The 22,368-nt window shown below is 32.8% G+C and overlaps 1 protein-coding gene across 5 annotated transcripts in view; it reads right to left on the reverse strand.

Moving 5' to 3' along the window:
* The window catches only part of LOC129247832 (protein turtle), a 217,497-nt gene that overhangs the window by 18,310 nt on the left and 176,819 nt on the right, over positions 1-22,368 (reverse strand). For all 5 annotated transcript variants that reach the window (XM_054887162.1, XM_054887163.1, XM_054887160.1 and 2 more), the window contains one exon: positions 15,559-15,972. In XM_054887162.1, coding sequence (XP_054743137.1) covers positions 15,559-15,972 — 414 coding nt within the window. The remainder of the gene's footprint in view (positions 1-15,558; positions 15,973-22,368) is intronic.

The following is a 22,368-nucleotide window of genomic DNA, read 5'->3' on the forward strand; positions in this document are numbered from 1 at the left end:
GTATTATTATTTTACATAAATTGTTTAATTAATGATTTCCTTATGAGAAATAATAATTATGAGTACTATGGAAATTATAGTGAAATACATTAAAGCGTGAAATAGATAATATAATAAATAAAACTAAATTTACCAAAAAGACACCAAACAAAAGGTTATATGTAGGCAGACATGTATAACAGTAGAAAAAAATATTTATGTATATAGTAATTTATAAAAATACTAGTAGTAAAATTGATGCAATTTTTATATTCATGAGCTACTAAATTAATATTAATTAATATTATAACATTTAAAATATGCAACTTGTCGGAGGGTGGATTGCGCCAATAGCTGTAGTACAAACTAATTTGGTAGGTGAAGTGTTCTATGCATTTACAATTACACATTTATTATACCGAATTACTCTAAAATTATTTCTCTCCTTTTCTTTATTTCCATTTGCTAGCGGAAGTGCGCGCTAAATGGAGCTTTTGCTAATTTTCTTTTTTCTTGCTCTGATCTGCCGCTGATTTCAAACAGCGCTATATTTCATTAATTTTTCAATTTTGTTGCGCGCTTTTGGGCGCTACACTATTTGCAACTATGGAGGGGAGTACAACGCACATGAACACACACGCACGCAAGCGCACACATTCAACACCAATAAAAGTACGACAGCGAAACAATGACACACACATATACGCACATACATAGCAGTTGGTTAGATTTACATAGGTATGCAAGTATGGTATACATATATGAGGACGTACACATAGATTATGGATATATTTCAACTTGGGATCGGTTTGCACAAGGTGATTAAAAAAAATGGTGAAACGGTTTTTGATGGTTGAAAAATGATTTGAGACAAAAAAAAACGGAAATTTCATAATGAAGCTTTAAAGCTGTTGCGTTTGTAGCTGAACTTTTGCGCTGAAGACGAGCGATATGAGCAAAAAACTAGTTTTTAGTAGCTTTAAAGCTTGGTTGAGTGGAACTCAAATGCAAAAGTCTGTTTGGCGTATACTTTATACTGGCTTGCTAAGGCTGTGCTATAAGAGGCTTTAACCTCTTGCGCTATAAATTAATTTCCAAAAGCGTGTGACTATCCCGTGCAAAAAAATTCGAAATGAGCTTTTACTTGGAATAATTTCTGTTTAAGCTTTGGGCAGATCGCCTACTATTTATTATTTAATATAATATATATTACATATTTTTTATGTATTTATGTATTATGTTTAATAAAATATTGGATATTTTTCACAGTTATTTATTAAGTATGGAGCACAGAATGCTCAGAAAGCTCTGAAGACGTGCGTGTCACATCTTTTAAATTTTGAGACCCAATTTCGTTGGACGTGTATAGCACGTCCAAATAGCGCAAGAGGTTAAAAGTTGAAGAGCTGATTTTTTTTTTGCATAAAAAGGCAACTTCCAAGCTGTGGAAAATCTACAAAATCATTTTACTAATATTACTTTTCTACTGGTAATAAAAAAAAAACGACGCCAATTTGTTCCAGTAATCAGTAAAAGTTTGCTAAGTTGCAATATCAGTAAAAAATTATATTTACTGCATTTTTACTGCTACTGCAAAGTGCCCATTTATGTTTTACTTTTAATTTATTTTGCATAAAAAAATGTGTGACCTCAATTTTGATAGGTCTATATCGCTAATAGCATTGCTTTGATGTTACTTCTGATTTAAAATGAAATTTTAAAATATCGCTTTCTCTTCTTCTCCTTCCTTTTAAGAGCTTTTTTTCTGCGCAAGACAAGAAGAACTTTAAAGCTTATTGAGCACCTATTAGCAAAGTTCAAAACTAAAAACAGGAAAACTTAAGCGACAACTTAATGAAAAGCTTAAAGTTACGTAACATCGTAATTAGATTTATTTTCGCTTTCGCGCTTTTCTTTTTAAAAATATATTAATTTTCCGCAAACTCCTTAAACTAGAATGCGCAACCAAAATGAGCATTAAAGCTTTTCGAGCTTTCATTAAAAAATTTCGATTTAAGAACAAAAGCTCAGTAATAGAAATTAAGAAGTTAAAAGCTTTTGCTTTCGCTTCTGCGCTTACTTTTTAAAAATTATTTTCCGCAAACTTCTAAAACTAGAATGCGCAAGCCAAATGAACTTGAACGCTTATTGAGCTTTTATTAATATAAATAAAATTTCAAATTGAAGAGAAATATCTTAAAGTGGAATCTTAAGTCCTTAAACTTTAGCAAAACCCTAGAAACTTTAATTTTCGCTTCTGCGCCTACTTTTTAAAAATTGTTTTCTGCAAGCATCTAGAACTAGAATGCGCAAAATGAAGCAAAATGAGCTTTCATTGAAAAAATTTCAAAGTAAATAACGAAGACTTAGTAATAGAAACTAAAAAGTTAAAGCTTGAGAAATACCTCAAAAAGCTTGCCTTCGTACAAAAAATTATTTTCTCAACCGTCTAAAACTAGGTTGCACAAGCAAAAATGAGCTTTAAAGCTTGTTGGGCTTTTAAGAAAAAAATTATTTAAAAAACAACAAGACTAAGAAAGGAAAATAAAACCTTAAAGTTAAAGGAAACTAAAGCTTCAGCAATACCCCAAAGGGCTTTAATGTTCATATTTGCGCTTTTATTTAAAACAATATTTTCTGCAAACTCTAGAACTAGTTTACGCAAACCAAAATACGCTTTAAAGCTTATTACGATTTTATTAAAAAAATGTCAAATCTAAGACAAGAGTCTTAAATAGGAACATAAAAGCTTAACGCTGCAGCAAACCCCCAAAGGGCTTTAATGTTCTCTCTACGCTTTCCTTTTTTAAAATTATTTTCTTAAACTTGCAAAACTGCTTTGCTTTGAATGAGCTTTAAAGCTTTTATTAAATTAAATTCCACCTAGAAAAGTAAGTCATGAACTGGCAATAAAATGCCTAAAGCTTCAGCAAAACCCCAACAAGCTTTAATTTCTGCTACTGCACTTTGATTTAAAAAAAATATTTTCTTAAACGGTTAGGATTAGTTTGCGCAAGCCAAAATGAGTTTCGCAGCATTTGGAGCTTTTATTAGAGAAATGCAAATTAAAAAAGTAAGCTTTGGAATGGAAATTAAAAGTTCAAAGCTTTAGCAAAGGCACAAAAGGCTTTCTCCCGCCTGCTGAAAGTCTACGCATCTCCTTTTCAGTGCTCGTTCTCTTTATTACTCAAAACTTGAGCTTTAAAGCTTCTTAAGATTTTATTAAAAAATTTCAAATTGAAAAGTCTTAAAATGAAAATTAAAAGCTCAAAGCTTCAGCAAAACCACAAAAGGCTTAAATTTTCACTTCTGCTGCCTGGTCAAAGTCTATGCATCTCCTTTTCAGCGCTTATTTTCTTAATCACCTAAAACCAATTTACGCAGCAAAGAAAAGAAAAAGCTTGAGCTTTGAAGCTTCATGAACCTTTACTTATAAATGTAAAATCAAAAAAAAGAAGACTTAGTAATTGAGTTCTCATCTATTCAAAACTATTCTATATGAGAAAGAAAAAGAGCTAAATTTGCTTTTGGTGAAAAGTACATGGAAAGTAAATAAATTAAAGTAGAAGAAAAGGAAAGAAAAATGTCAATTTACGGAATGTTGTACTTGTATGTAATCAGCCATGTTTTTGTAATGCAAGAAATTTGATTGATGCGTGTGTGTGTGTGTATGTGGATGTACGAGTATGTGTGTCTATGTGAGCGGAGCAAGTCCTTTAAGAGTGCGATGTATGATGATTGTGCTTTTCTACACTAAGTCAAAAGAAATCGGTGATTAATTGATTCGCAAATATTTTCTATGCTTTTCCAATTCAAGGCGCTGAGCGACGAGCCGTAACCATAACTGCATTTGGTATGGCATTTGTGTTTTTTTTCGTTTTGTTTGTTTTTTTGGTTTTTCGTTTGCTGCAAATGAATTTGAGGAAGAAAGTTATGGAAAAATTATGTATGACATACAAAACCATCGCGCTCGTTGTTTTTTTTTTTTTTTTTGGTTTGTAAGTACGTGGCATGGGAAAGACTTAAACAAGCTGCACACAATGACACACGAAATTCAACTAAATGTTAGAACTTACCCAATTTACAGAATTTTTTTGTACTTAGCTTGAAATTCTGTTTGTTTGTTGTAAAATCCAGCTTTTTTTGGTGATTACGTTTTCCCGAATGTGCACAGAGGCAATTGTGGATGAACGTCTCAAATCAAAAACTGATTTTACTGTGCTTACTTAGCTGCGAGTCGCCCAATTTTCGTGTTCGTTTCTTATCGTTTCGTTAGCTAGCTAGCGCTCTCGCTTTCTCGCTCTCGCTCTCTTGCTTACACATTGACTTACATTGAAATTTATTTTTAATAATTTTTAGGTTGCCAAACAGAATTCGGCAATTTCAGATCCTAAATTACATACACCTCGGAGGTTTCCCGAAACTTTCGTTACTTTATTACATAGACACACACATTTGCATTGGACAAATATGGAAACCGAGGACTCGCGCAGCACGTGAGCTCCTATTGTCCGAAGGTGTGTGTAAAGTTTATCGAAATGTGCCGAATAATTCAAAATTACAAAACTGTTTGGTTCATTTAGCAAATTGCAACAATGAGAATTTTCTATTTTTTTCAAGTCATTTCAAATACTCAAGTGATTTTGAAATTTGATGCAAATACTTGAGTTCATTTTACGACGCGATCATTTTAATCAGATGTCGTTTGGGCCTTGATTTTACCATCTTTGTGCGTGAATTGTTTACAAAAAACGTCTGCCCATTTCTTCCAGGCACCTTTACCGGCAATGAACTTAGTTCTGGGCAGAAACAACGACGAAGAAACTAAGAACATGCCAAAATATTTGGGGTAAAGGTGATTTTTTCATATATCTTCAAATGATTTTTTGGTTTTATTTTTGTTTTGGTTTTTTTTTCAGGTAAGAAAGCCTCTGCAAAATTCAAGTACTATTTTTGAAATATTTTCGAACTTTTATAGGCCGCTACGCAATGTTAAGATAAATTAACTTTTTTTAATTAGATTTTAGGAAAGTACGCGAGCGATTTCTTTAATTCATATATACTTAGTTATTTGTATGTATTTCAAAGTATTTACACGCTAGTTGTTTTGTGTAAATGTAATTGTATGTTTTCTTTAAAAATACTTAATTAAACAAAAAAAAAATTTAAGTCGAAAAACATTTTTAAAAATTCACTAAATTATAATACATGAAATTTAAAAGCAAAAAATAGTCTATTAAAGCTTCTAATGAATTATTCAGCTAAATATTTTTTTATATCTATTAGGGTGGGGAAGAATTGTGATTATTTTTGCCGCTTACAAATGAATGGAAAAAACTGCCTGGCTTGCATTGTCGCCTTTATCAAAGAAAAACTGTAAAAATACCGAATTTTCTCTTTGCTGACGTCCATTGTTAACACCCTGTAACTCAAAACCGAATGGAACGAAGAGAAAACAGGTGGTTCTACGTAACCGGAACGACCCGGACTAAGGACTGTCACTGCAGCAGCATTTCTCGTATATGTACTTGGAATGTTTATGCGGCTACATCAACAACAACAACAAAGAGAAAACAGCAAAAGATTTTTTTAGCGTGAAATGTCACCAACACAAAACGATTGCTTCATGGATACTTTACCAGATATCGATCACTGCAGCTATCAACCGAGAAAATATAAGAATTCTTATTATCCAAACTAATCTACTAGGTCAAGCAAAAAGTTTGCAAGATTTTTCATTGCAAGATGTTTTGTTTTCATTCAAAAGAGACTGATTGTTCCAGAGTACTGAAATCGAGAATTGGAAGGAAAGAAGACTGGCGTCACTGATTCAACTACAAGACACTTTTGGCTGTACGGCAGGACATGGGAACTTTGAAGAAAATGGAAAAGCAGCAGTTAAGATGGCAGGCTTCGAAAATGACTCGAAGCTTTTAAATACTATAACACAAAGTCTCAAACTTTGGCAAACAAATATTTTTGAAAATGCATAAAAATTCTCAATTTTCAAAATTTATTTCTGCGATCGGGTTGGGAAAGGATGACTTTAGCGAAATATTGACCATCTACGAAGTAGGAACATAATTTTTTTAAATCGTGACAAAAAGTAAATTAAAAAATTTCACTATGAATAAATATGAAAAAAAGCAATAATAAAAGCAGTTGAAATGCGGCATGCAATAAATTTAATTTAATGTTCATGTGAGTAAATGATGTCAAGCTATTTTTTGAAGAAAAATTAATAAATATGATAAAAAAATAGTAAATAAAATTGAAGTCATTTTTTTAAGGAAAATAAATATTTGGATTATTAAAGATATTCTGAAGAATAATTGAAAGATGAAAATCAAGAAAAAAAAAATATTTTAATAGTACAATAAATAAAATTGAAGTAACTCTTTTAAGAAAAATAAATACTAAAGATATTCTGAAAACAACTAAGTAAAACTAGTTTTTTTAGGAAAATGCAAATAAATAAATACGATAAAAAAATAATAAATAATTTTCATATAACTTTTTTAGGAAAAATAAATATTTGGATTATTAAAGATATTCCAAAGAATAATTGAAAGATGAAAATCAAAAAGAAAAAATATTTTCATATTTTTTTGAAGAAAAGATATTCTGAAAAAAAATCAATTTAAACTACTTTTTTAGGAAAATAAATAAATACGATAAAAAAATAATAAATAATTTTCATCTAACTTTTTTAAAGAAAATAAATATTTCGATTATTAAAGATATTCTGGAGAAAAGACCTAAAGATCAGAAAAAAAATTTAATTAATTAATTTAAATTATTAATTGAATTTAATTTAAATGAATTATTTTGATTAAATAATTTTCTAAATTAATTTAAATATTTTTTTAAGGAAACTAATAAATATGATAAAAGATATTATATACATTTTTTTCTTAAAAAAATTAATTTTTTTCAAGAAAAATAAATATATGGATTATCTTGACCTTGTGATAATATAAAATGCTCAAAATACATTTTTAAATACTCTGCAGAATAACTAAAACCTGAAAATCAATAAAAAATAAATAAAAAATTTGAATAACTGAGAAAATTTTCAATACTTATGTGAGATGAATGTTAGAGCTGGTATTGGAAATGAAAAAATTTAACATAGGCGGAAAAAGGAAGACACGCTGCAGTCCTACGGGTATTCTACAATTATTTTTGAAAAAGCTGCTATGACGAAGAATAAACGGAAATTGTCAGGAGTCTGCTGCCTGCCTTAAGCTATGCAGGAGTATAAAAATATTTTTGACTACAGGCTTTGTGTGAGAATGTATGGAAAATATGTCCGCTGCTCTGGTTCGTTGACTCTAAAATTTGTTGCAAAGAGGTATAGACGCCATACATTCAAGTGGTGCCATAAAGTGCTCGACTGCTGCGCAAGTTGTGCTGTAAAAATTTACTCCCTCCAATAATGGCTACTCAACGCGACCAAAACGTTAATAATTATCAACGAGGATGTCTCCAGTGAATGCCTTGGCGGCCATCGTACCCGAATGGATTAGTGCGTGACTACCACTCGGGAGTGCATAGATTCGAATCTCCGTGCATGAAACAGCCAAATAATAGCCCTCGGCAGGCAAAGGTAAGCCGGCGCGGGTATTTCTGCCATGAAAAAGCTTCTCGTAAAAAACCATCTACCATTCGGAGTCGGCTTAAAGTTGTAGGTCCCTCCAGTTGTGGAACAACATTAAGACGCGTGCCGCAAATAGGAGGAGAAGCTCGGTCAAACACCTAACAGAAGTGTGCGCCACAATTATTATTTTTTTTTTTTTATCTCTCCCAGACCAACTCTGCCGAAGACAGACGGGCGGCTTGGTTTTTCACGGGTGGCTTAAAGTTTCAATATTTTGTTTTAAAGTAGAATTAATACATCGAAAACATCATAAATAAAACGACTGCAAATAAAATTTCTGTGCTCCGACTTGTGCAATGGAATGTAACAAGGATTCTTTCTAGCAGATTTAAACCCTTTAACTCCTACTTAAATGGGCATTCGAAAAAGTTTAAGAGGTAATGGAAGACATTTCGATTAAGTGGGAAACTCCTTTCGAATACCTAAAAATCAATATATTTTGCTTAAACCCGTTCTCAAAACAGCTATAATGAAAGGTCGCTAAATATAGTCATTATAAGATTTAATTGGTCCACCAAACGCTTAAGCAAACAATTTTACAGCGAGTCGCCGAAGAGGAAAAATACGTACGGCTCAAGGTAGGTGCGTAAGAAAGCTTAGTTCAAGCAATTTTAAAGCGATTTTGTTTTTTCTTATTCACTCCTCTCGGGAGCGTAGGGTCTCGACAAGACTCAGTCTTGCGTTGGTTTCGTTAATCTATCATATTTTGATTTCTGACAGGGTAGGCGATTAGCCTGCCGCTGCGATACGGCTTACGAAAAAACTAAGGCATTGAAGATACGGTCTACACATAATTGTTCGCGTCTTTGAATAATGAACGAGTTGAGAGCGTAGACACTTTTTCATACTTAGGCAGTATCATGGCCACAGATAATTAGACGCTACCACCAGAATAAGCAAAGCAAAGGGCCCGTTCGCACAACTTCGTTCCATACTGCCATCGAGTGTCTTCAGCGTCCACACAAAACTCTGAATTTTCAAGTCAAATGTATTGTTGGTGCTCTTGTATGTCTCCGAAACCTGGCTTACAAACATCTGGATTGTGAATAAAATTAAAAGCTGAGTAAACAGATGTCTGCAGTGACGAGTTGTACGAGAGGTGCAAAATTCAACCGAAAGCTGACTTGATAAAACTTAGAAAATGGAGGTGGATTGGTCATACGCTCGGAAAGACGCAAGTGAAATTTGTCGCTAAGACCTGGACTCGAACCCACAAGGTGCTGGCAAGGCTGGTCGTCCAAAAATGTCATCGATCAGATTGGTTCAGAAGGGCCAGTCGAAGAGTCTGGAAAGACGTGACACGAAATTTTGCTACTGGCTGAAAACAGTGAGGCCCTATGCTCCAATGGGAGAAACAGGAACTGATGCTGATGAGACGGGTTAAGGTAAGTGCGTAAGAAAGTGCAGTTCAGAAAAATTTTTACATAGCGGCATTCAGGTATAAACTAGGTGCAATTGTCTAAAATTAGTTTCTAGGAATCACTAATAAAAATAAAAAAAAAAATTGGCATATACAGATTTGTGTGGAATACAACTTTAAGACCCTCTGTACTATATAGGACTGATCGTGCTAAAGACATTTTTTTGAAAATAGGTTCGACGGAATAGTCCGCGAACAAAAATTATCTCTCATCACTAAGAGCAGAATAGGCCGTGCGAACAAAAATTTTCTCTCATCACTAAGAGCGGAATAGTCCGCGCGAATAAAAACTCTCTCTTATCACCAAAAGCGAAATAATCCGCAATAGATTATTTTTTGGTTTGAGGAAAAGAAGTGCGATGGGTAATCCTGCAATATTCCTTTTCACCAGAAAAAATAATAAAAATCTTGACGACGCAAGGTATTACGAACGCAATGTATTTTGGGTACTTCGCCCATTTCGAGCGCTGATGCAAAAGGGTTAACAACCATTTCAATGTAATCTAACCTAATCTAATCTAATCTAGTTTGCCATTTCTAAAACTCTACATATCTGACTAAATATGAGGCTCATTTTAATGACCCATTTAATTGATTTTCCCAGAATTTTGTCCATTTTCACACTCAAAGTTTTAAACTTTTCAAAGTTTATACCAAATCCAATCGCCTCACAAAACCATATTTGCCATATGCGCGCTTTACGCAAAACTTTAAATTCGAAGGCTGTGATTCAATTATTGCATGAAAACAACAAAAGTGAAAACCCGCAGACGTAAAAATCCAGTGAGGACACTGTGGTTGCGTATTGCGAAAAGTTTAAATTGTTTGGTGGTTTGCATGAATGCCAACGAAATTGTATATGGTGTGTTTTGTTGTTGGTGTGCAGCGTTTTTGAGTGGCTGTGACAACTCCAGTGCGGTTTGCTTTCAGCTGTCGAATATATTTTAATTCAATGCCAAAATGGCACAATCACGTATTTCACGGTTGATTGCATTTGAGTTGGCTCCGAAAGCCCCATTTCGATTTTATTGCTAGGAATTCTATTTAGTAGATTTAATTTAAATGAATGCATAAAATGCAATGGAATTTTATATGAAATTTTTGAGCAAAAAGCGCAAATCAGGCGATAAAGTTTAAACCATTAATTGGCTTATAGTGAAGGTATCACTTTTTTTCATTCATATAGTATTTTGTGAAATACTATATTTTTTGAGTTAATTAACAGAGAATTTAATGATTTGGTGAAAAAGTGAAACAGCGACTTTTTGCGGTATGTTCGGTTGGCATTTTTTGTTTGAGGTGGTTTGGATAAATACACTCGATGTGAATATATAATTGACGCCTACAACATTTGTTGAGTGGTTGACCGAGCGCCGCCTACAATTTGCGGTGTGCGGCTTGATATTTTCTTCTCCAAAAAGAGGGCCCTACAGTTTTATGTCACCTTCGAAGGCTCAGATGGGTTTTTTTGGGAGCTTTTTAATGGCAGAAACCTGTTTCTGGTGTTTCTTGCCCGGAATTTCTAACCGTGCTCAGGTTCGATAAGAGTAAATAGGCACGAAATTCATGCCATCTAAATACCATGGAGCTATTGGAATGTTGTGCAAAGCCTGCTAAGGTACCCTATATTTTAAGGCCTTTTAAAAATTGCAGCACATTCTGGCATTTGTTGTTCCATAATTTAAATGGAGGCACGGCAATATCAGCAAGGTGGTGTAGCCGTTTTCTGCTTAGTGCAGGACGTTTACAAAGGATGTGTTCTAAATTTTCAGGGTCCATTTCCCAGAATCGGCAGATGATCGTCTCAGAGGGACCTATTTTGTTTAAGTGGCATCTCAGGCTACAGTGGCCAGTAACCAGTAGAAGTCTTAAGTCTACTCTGCTGTGTGTAGGTAGCTTATCAGAAATTGCTCTGTATGGCGTTAGGAGTTGTTTCGCTCATTGCTGACCGATATACTTTCGCCAGTGTTCAACAAACTTGTTCTCCTTCCACCTCCTGACAAGTTCAATGATGTAACCCTCTGTAAGTCGTGACCATTTGGTTCTACTTTGCCGGAACGATGCGGATTTTTGTTCACTTCATTTTGTTCGACATTTCTTAAAAATGAATTGGAAATATTTTATGCTATTAATACAAGAACAACAAGCGCGGAACCTAGTTCTGAAAAAATATATTCCGTGTCTTGTGAACGCTTGAGAGTAGCGAAATTATAACGAAATTCCATGCCAAGTATTCTCAATATTTTGGACATTGTTGTCAATTTTTCTAAAAATTGGCATATTTGTAAGCTTAAGCAGATATAATTGGAAGTAAGCAGAAACTTAAAAAAAAAATTAGTAATTTTGAGATTTATTCAATGCTGAAAATTATGGCATAGAATTTTTTCAATTAAAATATCTTAAATGTTTTCCAACACTAGAAGCAAATTTAACTAAACTAAATTAAATTTAATTTCACTTAATTATTTATATCACAAATATTAATTTTAAAAATCCATATATTTATGTTTTTCATTGATTTGCTGTGTATATTTGAATATTACTTGAAAACTTAGGGAAATATCATTATAAAGCTTGCAGAAATTACTCAGTATCGCATGAAGCATAATAAAAAAAAGAAGAAAATTTGAAAATTTTCAAAAACGGGAAACATTTTTTTTCTAAAAGTTTTCATGAAAAAGTAAGCTTAATATTTAAAGTCAAACTTCTTAGTTGTCGATGGACGAGCGAGAATGGAGAGTAAAATTTTAAGGCCATGCAACGTTTCGAGCATTTTGGTTCCGCGAGAGAGAAAACAGATATAACGTAGAGGAAAAGGAGAGAGAGAGAGCTATACCTTATATATATCTTAGATACACTTTAGGCTATTTTTCCCGAGTTTTTCCTTGTGGTTGCTAATTTCTAGTGAGAAATGACACTGCCTACTTTTTGGCGCTTGTTTGTTGGTGCAAACTTGTAGCAAATATATTTTTAGTGCCTACTTTTAGACGTTATATTTCCTTGGTACCTACTGTTGGAGGCGTTTATTGTTCCCGATTTTTTGGCGCTTTTTTTGGTGCCTACTTTTTTGCGCTTATTTCCGTTTCCTGACTAGCGCTTGTGCGTACTATAAAGTGCTATCTATTCCGGCGTCGGATTTATTGGTATTGCCTTGCGGTAATTTGTGCCGTTACTGCGGTCCTGTAATCGTTGCGTTTGTGCGGGTGATAAATGCTCGGAGTAGTGCGCGTTGTTGCCACGGTTTGTTTCCGGCGTTTACCTACACCGGTTGATCCTTCTCCGTTATTTGTAAATTTTGTCTATTTGTATTCTCTGCAAATGTTGTGAATTTATTTAGATATATATTCTTTCTCTCTTTCTCTCTCTCTCTCTTTATATCTCTCGGGTCTCTCCCTCTTTCTTTGTCTGCCTTGAAAGTTCCACTTCTGTTATGTGCACTACGCTACAGGCACTTTTTTCTTTTGCTAAAAAATATACGGATTACCGAGCATGGCCTAAGCTAACATTGAAAGAAATAAGAAGAAAATCGGAAAATTTTCAAAAACAAGCAAAAACAAATTTTTTCTAAAACCTTTCATTAAAAAGTAAGCTTAATTTTTTTCAAAACTTTTTTGTTTGCTATTATTAGAAAAAAGAAGAAAATCTGAAATTTTTCAAAACCGAGCAAAAAAATATTTTCTACAAATTTTTCATAAAAAGGAAAACTTAATTGTTTTTAAAACTTTTTTTGGAATGCTTTTATACTCAAAAATAAAAATCTGTTTTTCGAAATTGTACCAATAATTCAAAGTATTTAACTATAAATTGCTCTGTGCCATAATTTCCAATAATTATTCATTATCTCAAAATTATAAATTTTTTCTTTTTAAATTTTTCACTTTACTAACTAAACTCGAGCCTGCAAAGAAACCAATGCTTGGTAGAATCAACGATGATGCCCATAATGTCTCACACAGAATCGCGTATAATTCTTTTTCAAGCACTTGAACTCTCCTCAAAACTCTCATAGGTGAGCAGTGGATATGACAATTTGTATTCGCACGACTGTCGGCGGTACGTTACCGTAACGACTCGGATTTATATCTAGCCAAGGACTGCCACTTTAACAGCTGTCCGCGTATATGTATGGAGAATGTTTATGCTGGTACAACAACAACAAAAATTTGTATCCAGATACTATCTAACGAAATACTGCACATTATTACCAAACACGCAGAGTTACCCAGCCAGAAAACATAGTTTGAGCTTTTTGGTCATTCAAATGGGATGTATGTGCGTGTGCGGGTTTTTACCACGATGGAGAGAATAATAAAGTGGTGACGATCGTGGCACCGCTACGTTGCTCTCGGCGAATTTTACAGAATCGCTGTGTGGGTGATATCGCGTCTGTGCAATTTATTCGTGTGTTGTTTATGTAATTGCTTCTTCTTCAATTCTTGTACGCATTTTCACATCTGTCTAATGCAACTGCCACTCTCTGCTAAGCGCAATCTTATTGCTCTCATTCTTGAGTTTTTACCTTATTAATTCGTGTGCTTATTTAAAAATAGTTGAGTCTTCAATAAGCCGTATGCCTTGTTGCTAGAAAATACCTGCGCAGGTTGATTAAAATCCAAGACTAACGCCTAGGCAATGGGCAGATTTTGGAGATTAGCTTATATGGTTTGTTAGTATGCACCAAGTCAGTCACTCGTAGCCTCTTTGAAAAAAAAATTGAAGAGAAACTGAGTATGCAGCATTGCTACATAAAAAGTATACTTTCGCGTGCATATGAGATTTTTTCCGAATAACTTTTACTGTCATGCGGTGTTTTAGACTGCATTTGCACATATTTCGAATAACTGAACCGCGCTGATTTGTTTAAAGAGATTGTGAAGAGGAAAAGCGATAGAATTATCGAAACTTTAAGGTGAGCTCATTCACTATTTATTTAATTGAGCTTTACTGCTCATGCGATCTGTAAATGCCCACCAATGTGGAGCGCCTAACAACTACTACCGTTTTTCAAATTTAGAGAGTCTTTGACCTCGACGCACTCTCACACAGCGACGCTCTTGAAGTAGAGAACTTATTGCTATTAGCGATTAGTATAGCTGAGTATACGGAGTGTATGCTTTCTCTTCCCCAATTATAAACCATTTAATGGGTGCAGAGATTTGCTATGCAATTAAAATGATAAACAAAGAGTGCTATTTGTTGCATATCTACGGGAGCGAATATTAAGCGCAACTCGCTTTAACGCCCTAATTGAAATTATAGTATAAATTTATATTAAAAAAAATTAAAATAAACTAAAAAAAAATATTGTCAGTCGTCAATAAACTAAAAAAATATAAAACATTAAAAAAAAAAAAACAAAAATTTTAAATAAATAAAAAAATACATAAAAATAATTAAAACTTGTATACATATTTTGTGTCTTAAATGCAGAAAATAAATAACAAACCAAACTCATTAATAAATTTTAAAGGTAAATAATCAGAATGTAATTAAAATTTTGTACTCATTAATTATTAGTTTGAGTTTATTTACTATATTTTTTTGGTTAGCCAATTGTTGCTTCAAACAAAAAGATTTTTACATTGCAAATTCTACACAAAAGTTGAATTCAGTCACGTATTATTTCACGCTGCACGCTATTTCAATTAATTATTCATGTTTAGTTGTTGCACGAAATACAACTCTATAAATGATTAGTAATATAGTACATATAAAGAAAGCTATTTACGCTACTATCAATTGAGAACACAAAAAAATGTATGCTAAAATTAGTTTTTTGGTACTTTACAAACGAAAATTACATTTGATACAAAAACAAAATTATTTGTATTATTTTTTCTATAAGTTTTTTTTTCATTTTAAAGGGTTACTTTGCTTTTTGAAATCATACAAAAATAGCTTTGAAATTTAATTAAGCGATAAAGAGGACAGATTAATTGGCAATTTTACGCAAAAGTTAATTTCGTACATTAAAATTAGTGGGACGTTTCAAAATTAATACGCAATAAAAATTTTAATTTCATCTCACAAAAAACATTTATATGTATATATATATAAAGTACTCGCTAAAGTGTGACCACGGCAGAAACGCGCGGCGTGTCACGAGCCGCGGGTGGAGCGCCACAATATGGCCGACAGGTCAGCAGCAGCACTGATGCCACCACTTTTGTGTTTGATTTTTTTTTGTTTTTTTGTTTTTGTGTTTTTTTTGGCAAAAGCAGCATAGTAAACGTCAAAAGCTTGCAAACTTTTTGTTACGTTGTCACAGCTGCCATTGCCGGCGCCATAATGTCCATATTCTGCGCTCAACCCGCTTAGGCTTCTACATACTAAGTAATTGCACACGCACACATACAAGCTCAAATAACAGCGTGCCAAAACACGTCCGCGCGTTTCATATTTTTGGTCATCATCAAAAACCATTTCGTATTATATTTTTTGTTTTTGTTTTTTGTGTATCCGTTTTACACTTGCTTCACTGGTAGTTGCAGTTTTTTACCTTTTTCCTGTTTTCGTCGTTTACGTTTATTGCAAATTTTTACGGCACAAACCGATAAAATGATCGCAACAATAAAAAACAGGATGCCCCCAACGACACCGGCTGTTATCGCTTTATGCTTGACACGTGCCGGCACCGGAAATTTCACTTCATCACTGGACTCGTAGGATTTTTCCGAATTAGCTAAGACGCGAAAATAATACGTACGACCGCCAACTAAATTCTTAACTAAATATTGGGTCTCTTCGGGCCGTATTTGGCCGCGATTTAGCGTCTTCCACTGGGCATCGGTGCGGTATTTGATGGTGTAGAATTTGACGATATGGGCACGCTCCAGTGGCGCCTGCCACGAGATGAGAAAACCATTTGAGACTTCCGTGACGGTTAGATTGCGCGGTGGACCGGGCTTCGGACCTGTATGAGTTTATGGATGAGAGAGAGTGAGAGAGAAAGAGAGTGAGAGAAAACTGCGTAAGATTATTATGTTAAGGTAATATTGAGTAAAAAACTATATTGAATAAATTGAAGACAACAAAAAAAAATATATATATAAAAAATAAAAAAAAAAATTGAACACAATTTAAGGTTCGAACATTGAATTGGAAATTTTTTAAATAAAGTAATTTTTTTAAGTACAACAAAGTGTATATACACATAAAAAAATTTCAATTGATAAGGGGCTGTGCGTAGTCTACACCCTCTATAGCATTGGAATACTGTAAAATAAGTACTGTTTTTAATACTTTTATAACGGATTTTAAACCTTTTTTTGGAATAGAGGGCGTGTAGGCGCTAATTTTTGTACGCACAAAAAAAACTCCAAATACGGTCTAATAATTTATATTAAAATATGAAAAAAAATATAGTTTTTTAAATAAATAATTAAACATAAATAAAAAATAATAATTAAAATAAATAAATAGGTAATTAAAAAAAACAATAAAAATAAAAAAAATCCAAAACACAATATAAAAAAATATAAATAATAAAAAAATAGACAAAAAATAATTTAACAAAAAATAAAAAATAAAAAAAGCAAAAAGTAAAAAAATAAATATAAAATTAAACAGAATTAAATCATTCTTCTCTTCTTCTTTTTATGCTTTAAATCATTCTAAGGATTACAAACTTGCGGTCTATGTGGCACTCCGATGCGGGGTCACCCTTAAACCAACCAACCAAGGATTACAAATAGAATTAACTTTGGAACTAATTTGCATACGCACAAAAAAAAATACCGTCTAATAAATTATATTAAAATATGACAAAAAATGAAAAAAAAGTTAAACCAATAAATAATTAAAGATAAATGGAAGAAAATAATTGAAAAAATGAATAATTAGACATAAATAAAAAAATAATAAAAAACTAAATAATAAAACAAAAATGAAAAAGAGGTATCAAAAAAATTAGTAAGAAAAAAATAATTTAACAAAAATAAAAATACAAGTAATTAAAAAAAAAGAAAAATAAAACTAAACAAAATTAAATCGTTCTAAGCATTAAAAATGGAATTAATTTTGAAACTAATTTGGATACGCACAAAACAAAATACGGTCCAATATATTATATTAAAATATGAAAAAAATGAAAAAAGTAGTTAAAAAAATAAATAATTAAACATACAGAAAAAAATTATAAAAAAATATGTAATAAAACAAAAATAAAAAAGAGCCAAAAAAAGTATTGAACAAAAAAAAAAATAATTAAAAAATTAATAATAAAAAAAATAAGTAAAAAATAATAATTTAACAAAAATAAAAATAAACAAAATTAAATCATTCTAAGCATTACAAATGGAATTAATTTTGAAACTAATTTGTATACGCACAAAAAAAATACCGTCTAAGTAGTTAAAAAAATAAATAATTAAACATTAATAGAAAAAAATAACAGAAGAAATAAATAATATAAAACTAAATTAATAAAAAAATAAAAAGTAATAATTAAAACTATTAACTAAATAAAAATAAAAATAAAAAGAACAAAAAGAATAAACAATTAAAAAAGTTATTTTAAATAAAAATAAAATAAAAATACGAGAAACACAAAATTAAATCATTCTAAAATAGAATTAAACTTTAACAGCGTAGTAAATTTTTTTAGTTACATAAAAAATAAGCCGCATTCGTATATCCGATCGAATCGGATAGGATAGGATAGTGTCGATAGATACATCCTACACTCAAAAAAAAAAGAAATATTGTAAATAAAAAAAATATTTTATTAAATAAAAAAATGTATATTACTATTTTTTGGAAAATTTTTCATTTCGCTATATAAAGATGTCCATTTCATTTAGCCGTCCTAAATGGTAACTTCCATAGAGCTAATCTACACTCCTAAACTCTTTATCTTGAAATCAATCCAAAAGCTACAAGCGTGTATACCCTACAGGGAAATACTCTATAAACAAACTGTTCCGGTTTTAGTGAATTTAGCACCATGACTAATTTGTGTGTGATCTTTTTTTCTTCCAAACAACTAGTGACTTCTACACCTCTACTCATTTGAAGTGTCAATTGCCGCCCGCTGTCTTCGTTTTTCGTTAAAACACCTTTCATACTATTTTTGATAACTCGTAACTTGCACTAAATTGTACGAATCAAGTTTAGTTCACTGTAATCCGATCCAATTTAAGGATTGCTTAGATGGCTGCCCTAATAAGACATACTAACTGGGAAGTGAAACTTAAATCGTCCGGTGTTTCAAGCCATCAGTGCTGAACTCAATATACGAGTAGGTATAACTGTGCTCTAGCTCGTGTTGATGCTGCTGCCGCAATAGTAGTCGATGGGCCAGCACATTAGCGAATCATTCAGAAGATCCCAGATTCCATGCCTAGGAGACAAATGTGAAATCTGTTTTTCTCTCTTTCTTGCGTATATGCAACGACTATTGCCACTTCAAAATGCAAAATATATTTCTAACATTTGCCATTAAGTTTTATGTCTCGCCAAGCAATATGTCAATAGCTCCTTACGGCTTTCTTTTTCCTTTGTCCGCTCTCTTTTCTGAGATGGCTTCAGTAGTAGGAATTCGCGCGTGTTTCTCGTGGCTTAAAACTAAAAATTTAAGATTAAACGAATAAATATTTGAAGTACCTAGTGTTTTATTACTAAATATCCTAACTGCTACATTTACTTTTCTGGTTTGACGTTGTTAAACTCTGGGCGCACTAGTTCAGAGTTTTCCCGCAGGGCATACACATACGTACACTTATATATGACTATTAGGCCGGGTCGATTTGTGGGGAGGCAAAAAAACCGCCCATTGCTCTGTGAAAATCATATTCTAGGGATCAAAATAAGAAACTTTGCCGAAGGAACCATACCTCTAAAACGAATTCTGATGTCCCCCAATTTGGGTCGAACTTTTTAGTTTCTTTTCTCATGTAAAGGCCAAAAATGGTGATATTTTGAAATGATTGTATGGGGAACCCCCCAGAGGAGTTCCAGGGGGTGTGCCACTGGCATGGGTGGATCGGTCGTCCAAAGCTAGTGGGGGTCGGTCATACATTTGGACTCGATTGGAGCACTCTAAATGGGTCAAAGTGGGATTTTTCGTTCGACCCAAATTAGGGGACATCAGAATTCGTTTTAGAGGTATGTTTCCTTCGGCAAAGTTTCTTATTTTGATCCGTAGAATACGATTTTTACAGAGCAATGAGCGATTTTTAAATCGACCCGCCCTAGTACACTCATACATGACTATGTAGCTATCCTCCGTTTACACTAAACCTTTTTGTTATGCACCGACAAAGCGTGAAAAAAAATTTAAGCGCATCTAGAAAAAAATTTCTCTCACGGTTGATCCTTTGGCTTCAGTATGAGCACTGCGTTTTTGTTACCGTGGATATCTTTATTTAACCTAATTAAACAATTTATTGCATACTTTTTAAATTCACTTAAAATAAGCAACAGAAAAGTTCACTATAAGGTAAATATGAAGAGCTATGAGAAAAAAAAGTTCAAGCGATTTTCGCCTTGTCCTTCCTTTGCATGCGTTTGAACGGCTTTGTGCAATTTGAGCAAGTTGAACTGTTATTAATCCATCCAGCTAGAAAGAATGGCTCAAAGAAGCACTAAAAATTCATTAAAAAAAATGCAATAATTCAAGCCCTTACGAGCGCTCACATTGTAGACCTCTATACATAATTCACTATCATCAGCAACCGATTTAAACGCACTGATATGTTGGTATGTAAATTGCCACTTAGGAGCCATACAAATGCGTACTTGTAAGTCATAATAATTTTAAAATCTGTACGATAAAGCATCATGAGCTTTCACTCTTTCAAAAATAAGTAGATGCACGTGAATTTGCAGTTGGAGAAACTCTATAAAAATTTGCTTGCTACCATCAGTTGCTGCTACTGGGACGCATTGCAATACGTTTTCCAACTTTTGCAATTAAAATTTTTAAATACTTTGAGCATTTAAGCTACTTTCACATGCATTCACATGTGTACATAGAACAATCTGTTGTGGGAAGGCTTGCAATGGAGGAGGTCAAGTCAATGCAGCTGGGAGGGCAGTTTGATAGTAAAAATATTTCACCTTGAAAGTAAATCAGCAGCAACTTTTCGCAAAAGATGCATACATATGTGATTTCTGCTGATGGCATAGAATTTGAGAGAGAGGAAAAAACTTTTTATTAGCTATTCAGATTTAGCTGTGAAACTATCGTTTGAAGCATTGGTAGTACTTTTTTGGCGTGAGTTTGCAAGTAACTACTCAGAGTTACTAAAACCTCACGGTACCGCCATGAAAAAGTGACAGTAGTGGAAATGGTGCTGTAAATTTGATACTTTGACGCATGGAAGCTATCACTCTGAGTCAAGTATTTCGTTAAGTATGGAGTTCCAAGGACTGCTTGTATTGGCGTCACCGAAGCATGTAAAGCTTTTGCCAGTGCTGCGCTGAATGTCGTTGTGTAAATACTTCCCATCGACTTTCACGATATTTCCATAGTTGCTTAAATTACAATCAGGTTAAAGGAGGTTGGCCTCTGTAGCTAATCTCCCAAGGAACATGGTAGCATTTTTAGGCATTTAACATCGCATTTCTCTGACCTGCGTACAGATTTCTCTATCAGCGAACTGGAGTTTGAGAGTCGTGCCAAGGCAATATGTATTTCCTAGAAGGCGTGAGTGGAACGAAGATAAAAATCTGTACCGAGGCTGGTACCCCTGTCTTTCCAGATGGCTCCAAAGGGAATCGGGAGTTGAGGTTTTCTGTAAATCAGCCAAATTACCTATTTTCTTAAAACAGCCGAATGCTGCTAGTGTTTTTCAGGCAGAAGTTTTTGTTCCTACAGGCATGAAGAATGCCTAGAACATGCAGGAGCGGAGGGAGATATTAACATTTTCTCCGATAGTGAAGTTATGATCAAGGCACTGATGACGCCAAGGTGCAGATCCAAATTCTGAAAAGAGGAGATCAAATCTCTTTTGTGTGCAGGCAACATTCCTCTGATCTGAGTTCCAGGACATAGAAACTTAGAAGGCAAGGAAATTGCTGATGAGCTTGTCATTTAGGGGACTGAATTGCTCTCAGAGAGCTTCTACCCAATCATCGGCATACACCTGACTGCATAACTTATTTCTTAGGAAAGCGCATTTCGAAAACTCGAGCAATCCACGCCATTCAATTTCCAAGCTTATAGCTGTGTTTACCAGTCATTGGACAATTGAAGCTGTGGGGATCTTCCAAGATACTTTTCAGTTCTTTCTCTGTAAATGTCCCAGTTTGGCAGCTATACAATTATGGCCAGTGGGTACTCCATTCTATCTATCTTCTCCACTCCATTCCATCTGTCTTCTCCCCTACATCAACAGCTTTGGCTGGCTGTAGATATCGGCCTGTTGAAAGTCTCAAAATTGTATCAAAACGGCGCTTTGGTGATACTTGGAGAGTGCCAGGCCGGTACTTCAACCACTTGACTTACCTGCCTACCTACAACAAACACCATATAACTTAAATTATAAAATTAAAAAAGCACCAAAAATGTTGATGAAAAAGTCAAACTTTTTAAGCAGAGTTTGTAGAAAAATTGTTGACGGTGTTTTTCTTTCATATAATAAATTCACAAATATGATGAAAATGCACCAAATCATCAGCAAAAAAAAAAACATAACTCGACTTTTCACAAATTTTCATTTTCATTTGTAAACAAAATTTTTAAAATAATTAGTTCAAGTTTTCACAAATTTTCATTTTCATTTGTAACAAAATTAAAAATTATTAACTCCAATTTTCATTTTCATTTGTGAAAAAAAATTTAAAAAATAACTATCGAACTTATTTTCATTTTCATTTGTAAAAAAAAAAATTAAAAATAATTAAAAAATTAAAATTAAAAAAAAATTAAAAATAACTAACTCGAATTTTCATAAATTTTCATATTCATTTGTAAAAAAAAAATTTAAAAATAATTAGTTCGAGTTTTCATAAATTTGCATTCTAATTTGTAAAAAAAAGTTAAAAATAAGTATCTCGAGTTTTCATAAATTTTCAATTTCATTTTTAAAAAAGAAATGAAAAATAAGTAACTCGAGTTTTCATAAATTTTCATTTTCATTTGTAAAAAAAATTGTAAAATAATTAGTTCGAGTTTTCACAAATTTTCATTTTCATTTGTAAAAAAAAATTAAAAATAATTAACTCGAATCTTCACAAATTTTCATTTTCATTTGTAAAAAAAAAATTTAAAAATAATTAGTTCGAGTTTTCATAAATTTGCATTCTAATTTGTAAAAAAAAGTTAAAAATAAGTATCTCGAGTTTTCATAAATTTTCAATTTCATTT

The sequence above is a fragment of the Anastrepha obliqua genome, chromosome 5, assembly GCF_027943255.1.
Source record: "Anastrepha obliqua isolate idAnaObli1 chromosome 5, idAnaObli1_1.0, whole genome shotgun sequence".
Taxonomy (NCBI): Eukaryota; Metazoa; Arthropoda; class Insecta; order Diptera; family Tephritidae; genus Anastrepha; species Anastrepha obliqua.